Source organism: Trichechus manatus, unplaced genomic scaffold (assembly GCF_000243295.1).
Source record: "Trichechus manatus latirostris isolate Lorelei unplaced genomic scaffold, TriManLat1.0 scaffold00251, whole genome shotgun sequence".
Classification (NCBI taxonomy): domain Eukaryota; kingdom Metazoa; phylum Chordata; class Mammalia; order Sirenia; family Trichechidae; genus Trichechus; species Trichechus manatus.
The window spans coordinates 1,631,229-1,648,643 of record NW_004444187.1 but is presented as its reverse complement, the minus strand read 5'-3'; the positions used below and the strand labels follow the sequence as shown (position 1 = coordinate 1,648,643).

General features: G+C 37.5%; 1 protein-coding gene and 1 non-coding gene across 2 annotated transcripts in view; both read left to right on the top strand.

The window, feature by feature from the left end:
• Positions 1-17,415, top strand: part of MET (MET proto-oncogene, receptor tyrosine kinase) — a 117,465-nt gene that overhangs the window by 74,023 nt on the left and 26,027 nt on the right. The window contains exons 6-12 of the mRNA XM_012559485.2: positions 1,066-1,226; positions 2,773-2,875; positions 2,985-3,121; positions 3,782-3,943; positions 4,907-5,006; positions 8,751-8,969; positions 17,166-17,312. Of these exons, the coding sequence (XP_012414939.1) occupies positions 1,066-1,226; positions 2,773-2,875; positions 2,985-3,121; positions 3,782-3,943; positions 4,907-5,006; positions 8,751-8,969; positions 17,166-17,312 (1,029 nt within the window). The remainder of the gene's footprint in view (positions 1-1,065; positions 1,227-2,772; positions 2,876-2,984; positions 3,122-3,781; positions 3,944-4,906; positions 5,007-8,750; positions 8,970-17,165; positions 17,313-17,415) is intronic.
• On the top strand, positions 15,740-15,810 carry TRNAR-UCU (transfer RNA arginine (anticodon UCU)). The gene has a single exon. It is a non-coding gene; the product is annotated as a tRNA-Arg (tRNA).

The following is a 17,415-nucleotide window of genomic DNA, read 5'->3' as shown; positions in this document are numbered from 1 at the left end:
TTGCTGTCAAGTTGATTCTGACTCATAGTGACCCTATAGGACAGAGTAGAACTGCCCCACAGGGTTTCCAAAGAGTAGCTGGTAGATTCAAACTGCTGACCTTTTGGTTAGCAGCCATAGCTCTTAACCACTACACCACCAGGGCTCCAGACTAACCAGCTAGTATGTATCAAATAAGAAAAGAATGGGAAAAAAAGAAAAATCTTAAATGAGTAATAAATGTGAATTCACAGGTATGAAAAATAGATTTACTTATTTGTTTGTTAGTGCCTGGCACATAACACCAGTTGCCGTGGAGTCAGTTCCAACTCATGGCGACCCCACCTGTGTCAAACTAAAACTGTGCCCCATAGGATTTTCAGTAGCTCATTTTTTGGAAGTTGATTGCCAAGCCTTTCTTTCACGGCACCTCTGGGTGAACTCAAACCACCAAACTTTCACTTAGCAACTGAGCACATTAACCATTTGCACTACTCAGGGACACCCCCGGCACATAGTAGGTGTTTTTTAAAGAATGCATGAATGAATGAATAGCAGATATGTGTTGAATATTATCCGTGTATTCAGTATTATAATAGCTGCTGAATGCAACTGTGCAAACACTGGATACAGAAAGAGGTATTTTTAACTATAACTTCCTCCTCTGGGTTGGGTATACCATAGCAACAAGAATGTGGCACACACCCAGCTGGTGTACAGAGGTATGCCCATAAAGGAGTTTGATAGGAGTTTGATCTGGAGGTCCATGAAAGAGTTATAACCAGTTTGAGTTATAAGCATGTAGAAGTCTGGACCCAAAGTGTGTCTCCCCAGCCCAAAAGATCCCTGGGAGACATAATTCATTTCAGAGTGAAATTCATTTCAGTGTTTCATCTGCATGTCTGCGTGTTTGTTCAGGGGGCTTTGAAATTTGTTACCCTTTTTCCTTTAATGAAAATTCAATTTTATTAGATACTGGGAGAAGGGCAGAATTTCAACTATTTAAGGGTACGTATTTTATTTGTATATACAAAAGATAATAATATAGTGAGTGTTTTAAATAAAAGTTCTATGTTATCCTTACAGGTTTTCCCAACTAGTGCACCCCTTGAAGGAGGGACAACACTGACAGTATGTGGCTGGGACTTTGGATTCAGGAGGAATAATAAATTTGATTTAAGGAAAACCAGAGTTCTTGTTGGAAATGAGAGCTGCACCTTGACCTTGAGCGAGAGCACGACAAATTCGTAAGAATCTTAGAATGCTTTGCTGGGCATGCACTTGGAAACTAGGTTTTATTTTTCAATGAATATTGTAAAAGTCACTCAAAAAGTCCAACTCTTGAATAACAAGGATCTTGACCTATCAGATCCCTTGTGGAGCTTGTTTAGTTTTGCTTTTAATCCTTATTTACTCACCAGGATTAAGGAGGGGAAAGGGTGACATTGCCTGTGTGAAAAAAAAAGAGGAAGAAGAATCCAGCATCTCAGGAGTGTTTTAATGCACAGTGTAACGACTGTTCAGAAGGGTGTGGGTAGATCTGAAAGAGTGGCACTAGTTGGGGTCACTCCATCTTTAGACTGTTTGAATATAGAGAGTCTCCCAAGGCTTTTTCTGTAAAAATCAGCAACTGCTCAGTATGCACCCTCTCCTTCTCTGAGTTCACCTTCTAAACCTTGAAAATGTAATAAAGCAACTGAATCACATTTTTGAGACTTGTTTTTTAGGTGAGTTTAAATTTATATTCAGTTAATATTTATTGGCACCATAATGTATGGGGTGCATCTCATTTAGCATCTCAGAGTCCTGGGAGGCAGTGATACTATTCCTATTTTACAAAGGAGCTTCCGTCAGAGGTGGAGAGTGGCCTAGCGGAGGTAATCCTGAGAGTAAGAGCTGAGCAGGGCTTCGAACTCAGCTCTCCTAATCCAAGACCTGTGCACTTTTGACTACATTCTACATATACCTTCTATAATTTCTGAATCCCTTGGTAAGTAGAGTGTCTAGAAATTATTAGTTATCATGAGTAACAACCACCAAATACTTAAAGTTTCCTAGTTTAATCTTCACGGTTGAAGTGGTCATTTTATATCTAGTAGAATTGATTCCAGTACTAAACCTATTCATTTTGCTCAGACCAAAATATCAGTTAATTTTGTATTTGTTTAGCTTAAAGGCAAAAAAAAAAAAAAAAAAAATTCATCCTAGAAATCTCCCTTGCAAGTTATCTAAAAATCTTAATCATTGCATTATGAATTAGGACCTATAACAGTGAAACATAACTCATTCTCAAAAAAAAATTTTTAATGAAACAAATTATAGTTTTTCAAAACTGTAATAAGATTACTAATTCAAAAATAATTCTATGGAAAATTCATCACAATTTCATTATTTTTTAAATAAACGTGACAGATGTAACCACAGAAAGGTACCTGGTGTCCTACTTTAATAAAGAGATTTAGATCATTTATTGTTATCCTATTGTTTCAGATGCTGCTGAAATACCATTTCTTTATCTTAAGTATGCCAAACATTACCTCTTACAATTTTGTTGACTTAGATTTATAAACTTTTCAATTGGTGAGGTCTGCATCGATGAAGTTTAACATTTCCTGTTTTGTCTGTATAAATATTTTAATACAGTCAATATAGAGTTTGGCATAGTAGTACAGAAATAGAATGATACAATTTTTAACCTTAATGCTTACCACAATTTAATATGTTTATATAAACAGCCAAGCCAGAAAATAAATGCCTTCAGATTTGTAACATATTAAACTTTGCTTTTTACAGGTTGAAATGCACAGTGGGTCCTGCAATGAATAAGCATTTGAATCTGTCTATCATTATTTCAAATGGTCGAGGAACAGCGCAATATAGTACATTTTCCTATGTGGTAGGTCTTTTAACTTTCCTCATGAACCAGGATATTTCACTGTTACTTAGTTTATTTAACTAAGTTACAAATTAACAAGCTTCTTTATTTTTTTCTGTCTCTCATGCAGGATCCTGTAATCACTAGCATTTCTCCAAGTTATGGTCCTAAGGCTGGTGGCACTTTGGTTACTTTAACTGGGAAGTACCTAAACAGTGGGAATTCTAGACACATTTCAATTGGTGGAAAAACGTGTACTTTAAAAAGGTGCTGTAAATGTATTTTCTGTTGCATCAGTCAAATTGGATTAATATCTGTACCTACCAAATCAAGCAAAGATTGTTCTTTTTTTGTGGAGAAGAATTAAGATGTTTATTATTTACTCTTCTGATGACAAAATTTCCTCCTTCCCAAATCCACCTATACTCGCTTTTACTGATTTTTGTACCTTTCCTTTATTGTTTATTAATTCATTTTCAATTTTGTCTTCCCATCCACCTTCTTAATTTTTGCACTTTGGTATCCTAGCTATACTGCGAGCTTTGAGATTCTGGTAACTGCCAATTACTTAAAATAAGCATTCCCATCAAGATTTACAATTAGTAAATCACTTTGGAGTGGGAAGAAGCAGGGAGGAAAATCGGTTTAGAGTGGGTTATGTTTCTGCTTCTTAGAGTTGGAGAAGCTCAGTTAATCAAGTACCAAAAGAATACTTTTTAAAATTACAAATGTTTTGAAGGCTAAAAGTTTGGGATCCATTTAGATGTAAACAGCCTACACTAAAAAGGGCTTTTCTGGACTAGCATGTGAGGAAATTGCCATTCACAAGCCATTGAATGATATGGATACCTTTTGATTTGTGGGTATAATTCTAAAGCATGTTTATCTCTAATAGCTAAGCTGCATTTTCTTAATTTTTTCATTCAGTGTGTCAGATACTGTTCTCGAATGTTATACCCCAGCCCAAAGCTTTTCAGCTGGCTTTCCTGTTAAATTGAAAATCGACTTAGCCAACCGAGATGCCTACGGGTTCAGTTACCAGGAAGACCCCATTGTCTATGAAATCCATCCAACCAAATCTTTCATTAGGTAAGTAAAAGTTTCTGATGGATGTAAGAAAATGAAGAACATAAGGATGATTTCACTTTAGAATAAAACCAAAAAACCAAACCCGTTGCCGTGGAGTCGATTCCAACTCACAGTGACCCCATAGGACAGAGTAGAACTGCCCCATAGGGTTTCCACGGACCACCTGGTAGATTCGAATTGCCAGCCTTTTGGTTAGCAGCCAAACTCGTAACCACTACACCACCAGGGTTTCCTCACTTTAGAATAGTCAAGAGGAATTGTAGTTTTTTGTCTGGCTTTGATGCTGTTGCATTTCTTTTGAAGGCTGCCTTTCTAATTCAGAAGTGAAAACTTCATTCAGTTTCTTATACACTTTGACTTTATCAGTGCTAGTTCACGCCAAGAAGCATTGTATCCTATTCTATTATGTTTTAAATGGATTCCAGTAAAACAGTTTAATGTGGCAACATAGTATTTCTGCATTATATTGTATACATGTCAATGCTATACTAAAGTTAGTGCCCAAAAGTGGAATCATCTTTTTTCCACCTGTCAGTGTATTTTCTCTGCCTGCTTCACATGCAGATTTTCCCTGCACCAGACTCCCTTTGAATCAGTATCTCACTGGACCCCATTCAGTCTGCCTCGTTTCCTTTAATTCTGAAAATGTAGCAAAAATAGTCAAGTTCATTTTCCTTTGTATTTCCTTTCAGAGAGAAAATATATATATATATATATCTTTTGTGTTTTTCATGAATAAGAAATTAAAATGCATTTCTCCAGCTTATGAACTATGAATTTTTAAAAATATTTTCAAGTTAGTGTAAGTTGTTTCCAAAGAAGACTTATCACTGAATTTCATTTGACTTTGTCCGTGCCTCTAACTTATAATCACTGCATGTAATTAAATTGAACTTCTCTCTTAGAATACTTGGTAGGGAAAGAACCTCTCAATATTGCCATTTTTCTATTTTATTTTGCCAGTGGTGGAAGTACAATAACAGGTGTTGGGAAAAACCTGAATTCAGTCAGTGTCCCAAGGATGGTAATAAATGTCCAGGAAGCAGGAAGGAACTTTACAGTGGTAAGTCCTTTGAGTGATGGATATACTCAAAGCTCTGCATCTCTACCTCTTCCACCTGGCTTTCAGGGCACATAGGACATTTGAGTTTTGCCACTAATGTTTTCTAGTTTCCTTCCTTGTGCTTAAGTCAAATAGCATTTTTTATTCAACAGCAGAAATTACCTAGAGTCTCGGGCTAACATTGTTAAAATATATATGTATATGTGTATGTATATATATTTATGTGTCTGCATGTGTGTGTATATGTACACACACGTATGTATGTACATGTATATATATACACACACATACATAAATATATATAGATGTATACGAAACCAGTTGCTGTTGAGTCAGTTCTGACTCATGATGACCCTGTGTGTTTCAGAGTAGAACCGCACTCCATAGGGTTTTCAATGGCTGTGATCTTTCAAACATAGATTGCCAGTCCTTTCTTTGGAGCCATCTCTGAGTGGATTCACACTACCACCCAAGTGCTTAACTATTGGCACTACCTAGCGACTTCATACATATATATACACATATACGTATATGTATATATAGTAATACACACATATATGCATGTGTATACGTGTATATATGTGTGTGTGCATTTATATAAACATTGCATAAGATGTTTAGACATCAGTGATGATGACCAACTTGAGTCAGTGTTTTTAGAGACAGTCAGTACATATGGAAATCACATCATTCTCCTCTCCCCATTCTTAATGCATCATTGAACATCAACCCTTTCGCTCTGATAAAACCCTTGGATAAAACGTGTGGTCTTGCAGCAGCATCCTTGTATTTCTGAGTGGCAGCAGGCACACAGTGCTTCCTTATAGCCTCTTCTTACCATTCCTCTTGTTCTCCTGTTATCAAGTAACAAGAAAGAGCATTAGATTATTTATTTTGTGTCCTAAAGTGTATGTATTATTTGATGTTTCTTTACCTTTTCTTATTTGCAGGGCCAATCAAATTTGAATTTGAATGCCTCCTTAAAAAAGTGTTGTTGTTGTTGTTAGGCGCCATCAAGTTGGTTTCAACTCATAATGACCCTACGTACAACAGAACAAAACACTGCCCAATCCTGCACCATCTTCCCAGTCGTTGTAGTACTTGAGCCCATTGTTGCAGCTGCTGTGTCAATCCATCTCATTGAGGGTCCTCCTCTTTTTCGCTGATCCTCTACTTTACCCTTAAAAGTGACTCATTTTGTGCTACAATATATAGGTCACACTGTAATGGTCATTTCAGTTAGGACTTTAGAAAGGTTGGAGTTATTTACAAAGATTCCAAACTTTTTGTTTCTCTCTTATATAAAATATTTGAGCTGAACTTGTACATTCAACTTAGAATGACAGTTCTAAGTGCTCCCTCTCAAGAAAGGTCTTCATTGGGCAGGTGATAGATTGAATTACAGCACTTTCTCTTAGATTCCTATCCAATATTTCTTGAAGACTAAAGCCACAGTGTTCTTTAATTACAAAAACCAATTTTGTGCTAAAAATGTCAAGCCAAATCACCAAACAATAAGGGCATCCCAAATGATATTTTTCTTGACCTTCTCAATCAGCCATATTGCATCACCTCTAAAGAGTCTTATTAGATTTTTATCATATTCCTGAGAGGTTCTACTCCAGGGAGTCCATCATATGAAGTAAAAGGCTTTAAAACCAACCCACACACACAGCCACAAACAAAGTTAGAATACCGCTGCTATTAATTTAAAGGACATCAATACCCTAGAACCAAGCATAACAGTTTTCATTAGCCAAATAGAAATAACAGTAATTCTCCTTGGTGTTGGCATGTGACTTTTTGAAAACAGAAATCTGAGAAAGTATTAGTTTATCTAATAGCACCAAATCTACGTTATGAAAATCGTGACTAAATTCCCTTCCTTCGCCTCGCCAGTCTTATGATGATACATAGAACTCCTCTTGGCTTTATTCTTCATTTGTTATCAAATATTTAGTAAAAACCTCCTAGGTGTCAGATTTAGAGTTGTATATCCCAAAGAGGATTTAAACAATCGGAAAAGATAAAAATCTTATCTGTTTGCATCTCTGGATATGTAAGCTTCTATTATTTTTGCCACAAATGTGTTGGTACAATAGAAGTACGCATTAGAATTGGACAGGAGTGGAAAATTCACTGGGTCTATTTTACTGTTGTTTGTGAAAACTCTCTCATAAAGAGACTTGTGTTCCTTCCACGTTCCCTGATGCTTATAGAATTTGAGACTAACCATGATGAATTGAACCCATTCATTATTTAACAAATAAAAACTTTTTGGTCAGGTCTGTTTCTGGTTTAGAGACATAGCTCTAGCCACAATAATTATAATTCCAGTAAACTCTAATCTTTTAAAATAAAGCAGGTGATCATTTTCTTAACACAATGTATTTTAATTTACTAATGTACATCATATCCCAGAAGTCAGCCATTTATTATGGAGTTTTCAAATTTCTTGTAGTTTTGCAGAGAATTATTGTGATGTTAGTACATTTCCATTCTTCAAGGTGATAGGAATAAATAACTTCTAGTGTTATAATATTAATTTGCTATAAAACTAAGTAATGTTTATTCATATTAAATCTAAGAATTGTTTTATCTGTTTACAGCATTTATTTTTTAATGTAGTTTTTTAAGTATTTTTTAAATTATCAAATACCAAATTTCTTTTTTGTGCTTTTTATGTATATCCTGAGTCCTTTTTCTATTGTGGGCATAAGTAATTGTTTTATCTCCAGCTCTACTGGTCAAAGAAAAGGAAATCAAAGGGATGCTGTTGCTTGTTTGTCTTTTCCTTGGGGGAAAAAGCTCAGCCGTTTAACCTCACATGTCCCACTTTGTGTTGCTGGTTTAGTCCAAGCACAGTCAAGAGGAAATCACATTTTCCAAAATCCCATAAATCAGAATTCCAGAGAATATTTGAACTGGGAGATGAAAGAACATGAAATAATAATAGCGCAGACTTTATAAACTAGGGAACACAGAAAAAGATTTACCAATATACAATAACATAGAGGGAACAAAAACAGTATAGACAGAGAATGAAAGACAGTGAGTTTTGGGGTCATATGGCCTAGGTTTTATGTGCTCAGCTCTGCCCAACTCTGTGACCTGGTATAATTACATAAGCATAGGAGGTCAGTTCCTCTATCTGTAAAATGTGAGTAATCATAGCACCTACCTCATAGGACTATTCTGAAAATTAAATGAGGCCAATCTTGTATTTGGCACAGAACCTGGCACTCAGTAATCAATAGCTTAAAGCATACTAATAAGATTACCTAACTAGAGAGTTAATTATAATGTTAACTCTATGGAGCTGAGCAGTTTACAAAGCACTTTACCCCGAAGTATCCCATAGTAGGTACCATGTTATAATCTTACTTTCTAAATGAGGAAAACAAGTTCCTAAGTAAGGGCTTTGCCCCAGTTTCCATAGCTTAGTTTAAAGCTAGTATGCGAACCAAGGTCTTCTTAAGGAAAATGAAATGATTGAGGAAGGGCCGGCTTCAGAGAGATCAGCGTGGCTTATTCAGGGTGAGTGAAGCTCCGTGTTCCTTTGAAGACTGGGTAGTTTGGATAATTTAGCATCTGTCATGTTCCCAGAAATTAGGAAAGTTAAATGCAATTTTTTTTCAAAAATTATGTATTTTCTATTGACTGTCTGAAATGGTGAAAAGCAAAAGTTGGTATTGATGTCAAACCATATTCTATTTACAGTGCATTGACTGTGTCTTATTGCAGGCATGCCAGCATCGCTCTAATTCAGAGATAATCTGCTGTACAACTCCTTCACTACAACAGCTGAATCTGCAACTCCCCCTGAAAACCAAAGCTTTCTTCATGTTAGATGGGATCCGTTCCAATTACTTTGATCTCATTTATGTACATAATCCTGTGTTTAAGCTTTTTGAAAAGCCTGTGATGATCTCAATGGGCAATGAAAATGTACTGGAAATTAAGGTAAGAAATGCTTAAGTGTTCTCTTTAAATTATCAGCTTAAACTTAATTGACTTACAGCTATGTGAATAGAATTATTGTGTTTTGTCATTGTATCTTATTCTCCATCAGCACATATCTAAGCTCCAAGAAACAAATCTTTTTTGGCATAAGACTAAAAGATAAGTATAATCATGGATTGCTTTTTAATGAAACATTTAAAAACCCCTTTTTTTGTGTATGTATTAAAAAGTAGCAAATGTGGAACACAAATCCACTGAATAGGCTGCCAGTGAATGCCTTATCCTGCAGATGTATACATTTCCATGGACACTTAATGTGCTCACTACAAAGTAAAGAGTCATGAAAATAAATGCATCAACTGTAATTCTGTACATCCTTGTAATACTTGGAATTTTGTATCTGAGTGTGGTCACTCTAAGCTGATTCATAAATGGAACTGGATTTCCACCACCTTAAGAGTATATTAGTCTCTAAATATAATTTAATCATAGCATACTGGATCATCTTTTCTAACCCCAGCCTGTAGCCAGTGATGAACACTAAAGCCCAGAGACGTTAAGTAGTTTAATAAGCAATGAAATAGTGGCAGAATCAAGACTAGAATACAGCCCTGCTATGTTGCTTCAGTCACTTTTACCTCAACTAGTAATAAAACAGGCAAAATGGTCAAGACTTTAATTATCTGTCCACAAGAAACAGCAAAATATTTATTCTTCAACACTCACAATACTCGCAACTCAACAAACACAGTTGTTTCAGACACTCAGAACAAACACAATATGATCAAACACAAAGCAATAAAATAGTCCTTATTTAGATGTAATATTGGTTCCCATAGATGATCTTCATCTAAGCAATGATTTATTTCTACTAAAATGTTTCTGCTTTTTCAAGAAGATTTTATCTACAGCCCAACTCATACACACATTCACATTCACAAGTATACTAACCTCACATTTGCGTTTTGCACAATAATTAAGCAAGCCCAGCATGAAATTAAATGGAAGCCTGCTTCAGTGAACAACGTGTTTACCACAGCAAAGTTCTTTCATCTGCTTCTTTAATTAGTTTTAGAAAGAGAAGGAGCTTTTATCACGTCTTTTTTTTTTTTTCAATAAAACTAATCTAGTGTGACCTTTTGCTTTCAACAATTACTGTGTTTGACGTTTGAAAGATTCCTTTTGGTTTTTCTTAATGAAAACAAAGGTCTGTGTGCAAATATTTTTATGCCCAGAAAAAACCTATTTCTCTCTTCCTGTATCTGTGATGGAGGGATTAGTGATAAATGGTTCTTTTTCCACCCTTCCATGCACAGTCTTATATAGAAGAGAAAATTTCTTTTTCTATAAATTAAATACCCATTATTCAACATCCTACAAAATTGTTGGACCAAGAAAAACATGATTTGACATCATCCTGAGTCTGTCAATACTGTTCCCAACATGGCCCAAGGGGCGTCTGGAGACAGACAGAAAACGCTTTCTTCTCTTGCCATGTACAGATCGACTCTTTTCTCTAACAAGTGTATAGCACCTGTCATGTCCCGGAGTAAGAGTCTGGTGGAGTTGGAGACAGGTTAGGGGGATTATTTTGATACCATGATTCAGTCTTTTCCCATACTCCATTTTTCCTTACGTATAAGAGGAAATCTAAGAGGTAGGGGAATATTGATTGTGGCAGCAATTTAACCCTTTATCAGTATCTAAATTTGATCAAATTAAAACCTCTGCGTCTCTTAGGCAGAAACAAAGGAAGGCAGAGCATGATAAATAAAAAGACAAGTCCTATTTCTGGACAGGCAGTGGACTGTTTTTATCCAAAGAAAGGCTACCATTTTATTTCCTGCTGTGCTTGTTCAATTACCATTCAAAACATCATGTGAAGTATGTTTGTGTTCCGTCAATGAAAGTGCTACGGGTAGAATCGTATGTTTGGAGTGAGATTTACTCTTGATTGCCAGGAAAAGTTCATGCTCCTCAAGCAGCCATGCATGCAACAATTCTTTGGCTATAAAGAGATTGCGATCATTTCCACCCCAGCCTCAGTCAGCAACTGGCCCCGTGACTACACCATGGCCAAAAGGGTCAGCCAACTTTGGGTCAGAAGAACACAATAAGGACCAAGGATCGGTCACTCCTCAGAATGAATCAGAAGCCCCATTTATGCACTTTATGGCCAAGACTTCAAGGCAGCCAGCACCAGTTGTGGACAGTGCTCATCAGAAGTAGACATCTCTTTGGGAGTATACCTTAGGGTACAATGCGCATATCAACAACAGCTCACGTTTGTGTGGAATTTTACATTTAACACAGTACTCTGACATTTATTATTTTATTTGAGTCTCACATGGACCTATAAAGTTGGGAGGTCAGTGATGATTATCCCCATTTATAAATAAGTAAACGGAGGTTTAGAGAGATTAGGTAATTTGTCTTGGGTCACCCAGGGAGCAAACAGCAAAGCTAGGGCTCACACTCAAGTTTCTTGATTCCAAATTTGTTCTTCTTTCCACTAAATCACAGTGATTCTCATATCAACTTTCATTTAATGTGTGCCAAAATACCTTTCATAATAGAGAAACTTTTCTATCATAGGATATATAGCTATACACACACACACACACACAATTTTTAAATGAACGGTCTTTAAACTTTTTATGAATATCTAAAAGTTGAATCTGTTTAAAGAAACCCTATATTTTTTTACTGATTATTATCTGACTTTTAATGCATGAGCATATTTTATGGAAAGGAGAGAAATACAGTATGTGATGCTGGAACTCGGCCTGGAACAAGGTTGATTAGAGACACTGGCCTGGCAGTTTATTTTATTCTGGAGCATTTTGTAATATAGAGTAATAGAGATGCTTCAAAAGTCACGTCTGGAGAAGTCAGCTAAGACAGGAAGAAGAGGGCAGGAAGATCAGCTAATACAGAGAGCAGGGACTCAAGCTCTGACACTGCAAACATAAGAACAAAGGTTTGGGAAATTGGGTAGAGGCCAGGTGGCCGTATCTGGGCATCAGAAGGATCTAGAGGATAGCTTTGTTATGACGCAGGAGCCCCTGAGGCAACCTAGTCCACCTGCTGCCCAGGAGCCAGCCAGAGGTTGTCTTCCTCCTCTCTCTAATTTACCCGCAACCATAGGCTCAGTTCCAACCCCAGCCATCATGAGGCCATTTCTAACTCCAGACAGGATGGAAGTGAAGGGTTCTTTTCCCAGAGGCCATCTGAGAAAAGACCTCTTGGCCCAGTGTCAAGACCTCTACCTATTGATAGTGCTCATATCTTAGTCTCAAAGTAGTATTTCTCAAACTGTGCTGCACACATTAATAGATGTTCTGTGAAAAACATGTTCCAGGGCATATAGGCAGCACCTGTGCTCTCACAGTGCCTAAAAGTCATCAGTGATTTCATTCTACTTGGAACAACAATCAACGTCCATGGAAGCAGCAGTCAAGAAATCAGACTACATATGCATTGGACAAATCTGCTGCAAAAATCCTCTTTAAAGTGTTGAAAAGCAAAGATGTCACTTTGATGGCTAAGATAAGCCTGACCCAACCCATGCTTTTTTCAGTTGCCTCATATGCATGTGAAAGCTGGGCAATTAAAAAGGAAGACAGAAGAAGATATGATGCATTTGAACTATAGCATTGAAGAATATTGACTATACCATGGACTGCCAAAAGAACAAACAAATTAATCTTAGAAGAAATACAACCAGAATGCTCCTTGGAAGCGAGATGGCAAGACTTCAACTTGCTTACTTTGGACATACCATCAGGAAAGACCAATCACTAGAAAAAGACATGACATCATTTTTAGTAAAGTAAAGGGCCAGCAAAAATTAGGGAAACACTCAGTGAGATGTATTGACAAAATACCCACAACAATGGACTCAAACATACCTACAATTATGAAAATGGTGCAGGACTGGGTAACATTTTGTTTTGTTATACGTAAGGTTGCCATGAGTTGGAGCCAACTCAGCAACTAACAACAACAGTAGTAAAGGCCTCAAGTAGCCAATGAAGAAAACAGTTTAATTTTGTTCACCAACTTTTCTCAAACGACCAGGAAACTTTTTCCCCAAATGCCTATTAACGTGTTGTGGAACCTTCTTTGAAGGTTCTTTGGCCTGGTTCCTGATCTGAAGAATTCGTATCCTCTGGATGATGTGTAAATCACCACCACCACTACTGACTCGTTGCTTTTCTGCTTCTCTGCCTCTCTGGGCTTTGGCGCCTCATCTGACTGGGCCCTACTACCAACCTGCCCCTCACTGCTTTAGCTGACATTCCCAGGCTCAGCCTTGTGGCCACCTGAATGTATGAGAACTTTCAGGACCCTTTCTATTATAATGCTGTTTTTCAGATCCTATCCACTTCTGCCTCCACTTGCTCTACTCTACAGCTATCTAAGACATAAGTCCCCAGGCCTGAATCCCAAGTAGAAACATTACATCACATTTGGCCAGAGCTGAGAAGAGAGGGACAAGGAACATCCTGATGTGACATTGCGAGTAGTTTTCACTTTATAAATGTATTCATTTTAACATTACTGTGACAAGAAGAAACTATTATTGATCGTTACATTCCCGGCGACTAGAACGGTGTCGAACAAACCAAACCAAAAAACCAAACCCACTGCTGTCGAGTCGGTTCCAATTCACAGCAACCCTATAGGACAGGGTATAACTGCCCCTATAGTGTTTCCAAGGCTGTAAATCTTTACGGAAGCAGACTGCCACATCTTTCTCCTGTGGAGCAGCTGGTGGGTTTGAACCTCCAACCTTTCGGTTAGCAGCCAAGTGCTTAACCACTGTGACACCAGGGCTCCCAGGTCTAACAAACAGTAGATGCTAAATAGATTGAGTATCGAATGGAATTTGATTTTCTCGGTGACCTTGGGCAGGTCCCCTCACCTGTGTAAACCTTAGTTCTCCATGTGTATAGCAGGAATAACAATAATACCTACCTTCTGGGAGGGTCTGCGGGATAAAAATGCGATGGTTATAACTCTGAATTGCTGTCTGTACGTAAGGTGTTTAAGATTGGAAAAGTTCCTTCTGTTGCTTTATTTAAAAATCCAGATATTACCAGCTTAATGACTGAGGAACTAAGCAAACTTTATAACTGTGTTCTTCTATTTACTGATAATTAATGTAAGTTCTAACCATACACACTTATTCACAGTTGGATAAAGCTGTATATTTTTTAATGAGAACACAGGAGCCTGTACCCGTTTTTATTTTCCCTGATTTGGGCCTCTCTGTTGTATAGTATGGAGCTGCCAGTATCACTTTATGATATCTTTTTAGGCTTTCAAAATAATTACACACACATAAACAGTAAAAACTGTGAGAGTCGGAACTCGATGGGACTGCCTTGTTTTTCCGTGTCTCACACACAAGTTGTCCATCTTCAGCAGGGCGCAGTCTTCCCACTTTTCTGTCACTGTCTATTAGTGGAAAATATTCGAGTTTTCCTTCTCTGACAGGTTTCCACATTACACAGGTTCTGGCTTTCACACGTTTTACTGTATAAATCACTACTTTGTGCTCCTTGGTAGGCACATGAGAAAAGGGGTTTCATTTTTCAGGTTGTGTGCTCTGTTTTTGTTTCAGAGAAACCTTTATGCAACATTCAAGGAGATTCTGAGCCGAAAAGAATGAGTATCGGAAGCATAAATGCAGCGTGTTCGTCCCTTCCCCCATCCTTAGTTATTATCTAAGCAAGCAAGACACATTTTAGTCCTTCCCTCATAAATCAAGCCCTTCAGCTCTTTAATCTCTTTCGTTGTCATTCCCTGAATTCCCTCCAATATGTGAGTTAATTCAGACCCTCCTCAGACCGAACCAACAAGTTGTCATCTGAAGCCCCAAAATGACCTATTAGATTTATGTGCTTCTGTGTTGAATTGCCCTGTGTGGCTGACCTGGTTCAGTGGAGTGCATGTTCTGCCTCTAGAAATATCATAAGGAGAAGGTTTGTTCATAGGCACATTTTCTTAAACTTCAGTTTCATTTTATAAAGAAGCATTTTCTTCCAACTTCTTTGCCCAGAATAATATCTGACCTACCAGTCTATTGGCATTCATATGAGACCATGTGTATGAAAGCAGTTTGCACATAGAAAACAAAGTTGCAGCACTATAGCTATTGCTGGCTGCGCTTTGTCAATAAGAAAAATAGTGGTATGTTTTGATCTATCTCTCCTAAATGTAATGGCCTGTTTAATGAATAACTGTACTCATTAGGGCTGATATGAGAAATTGTACCTGTGTTTGTACTTCTTTCCCAAAGCTCATCATTGGTTTTGTCAATGCAATGTTGATGTTTTGAAATGGCCTAATGGGAACTTTAATTAACTAAATATATCAAATTGAATAATTTTTCAAAAATTCTCATGTAACTATATATTTGTCCAAGGAACTATATCATGCTCTCAAGTCAATAATGAGGATCATATGGTATCTTCTAGGAATTTCTTCAGAAATGAATTCATTTATGTATAGGATTCAACTGTGAAGGATGGATGAAGAGAAACTGCCTGACTCAAACAGAAAAGGAAAATATTAACAAAGAGGCTCAGATCTACCCTCTGTAGCCGTTCTCATCTTGGCTATATATTATCATCTTTAGACCAATTAAATCAGAATCTCTGGAGGTAGGACCCAGGCATCAGTACTTTTTTTTTTTTTTTTTTAAGTAAAGCCAAGGTTGAGAATCACTACATTAAATACATGTTAGTATTAGGCAGTGTGGAGCATTGGTGGTTCAGAGGTAGAATTCTGGCCTTCTAAGTGGGAGACCCAGGTTCAATTCCTGGCCAATGCATCTCGAGCAGAGCCCCCACCCCTGTATCAGTGGGCTTGCATGTTGCTATTATGCTGAACAGGTTTCAGCAGAGCTTTCAGACTAAAACGGGCTAGGAAGAAAGCTTTGTGAGATCTACTTCCAGAAATCAGTCAATGAAAACCCTATGGATTACAAAGGTCCAGTTTGCAACCAGTTATGGGAATGGCACAAGACCGAGCAGCATTTCATTCCATTGTACATGGGATTGCCATGAGACGGGCCAACTCAAAGGCAGCTAACAACAAGCATTAGGCAGTTCAGGGACAGAATCTCTAAATTGCTTAGTTTTGCCAACCATTGTTACCACCTGAATACATAGTAAGGTGATTATATTTCAAGCACATGGGAGTTGAGTGAGATGTCATTCAAATATAAGGTTGTGAAGAAAAGAATCTCTTTCCTGTTCTCTAAGATTCAATTTGATAGAAAAGTTATATGGTGGAATTCCTGACCAGTTAGTGCCTTGAAAGGGTCATACTCCCCTTCAACCATCCAAATTCCCATGAAAATTAGTATCAAAAAATCAGTGTGCCTTGGCAAGTAAAAAGACTACGGCCTTCAGTATGGATTACACCTTAACATAAAGAAAACAAAAATCCTCACAACTGGGCCAATAAGCAACAGCATGATAAACAGAGAAAAGACTGAAGTTGTCAAGGATTTCATTTTACTGGGATCCACAATCAACACCCATGGAAGCAGCAGTCAAGAAAAGAAATGACATATTGCATTGTGTAAATCGGCTTGAAAAGACCTCTGTAAAGTGTTAAAAAGCAAAGATGTCACTTTAAGGACTAAGGTGCACCTGACCCAAGCAATGGTGTTTTCAGTCATCTCATTTGCATGCAAAACCTGGGTAGTGAATAAGGAAGACCAAAGAATTGACGCCTTTCAATTATGGTGTTAGTGAAGAATATTGAATACACCATGAACTGCTAGAAGAACAAACAAATCTATCTTGGAAGAAGTACAGCTGGAATGCTCCTTAGAAGCAAGGATGGGGAGACTTGTCTCATGTACTTTGGAGGTTATCAGGAGGTACCAGTCCCTGGAGAAGGACATCATGCTTGGTAAAGTAGAGGGTCAGCGAAAAAGAGGAAGACCCTCAACGAGATGGACTGACACAGTGGTTGCAACAAAGGGCTCAAGCATAGCAATGATTGTAAGGATGGCGCAGGACAGGGCAGCATTTCGTTCTGTTGTACATATGAGTCAGAACTGACTCAATGTCACCTAACAACAACATTTACCATGTATTTATATTCCCTCACAATTGTTAGCATTTCCCAAAAAACTGAAGTATTGTCAACCTTTTTGTTTCCTTCTTCTTCCAGGGAAATGATATTGACCCCGAAGCAGTTAAAGGTGAAGTGTTGAAAGTTGGAAATAAGAGCTGTGAGAATATACACTCACATCCTGAAGCCGTTTTATGTACAGTCCCCAATGACTTGCTGAAATTGAACAGCGAGCTAAATATAGAGGTGGGATTCCTGTATTTCTCTCATGATGTAAATAAGGATGCCAGTGTAATCATGTCACTCACAGGCTCAAAATAAGTCATTAAAGCTCATTTGTGTGTTGGCT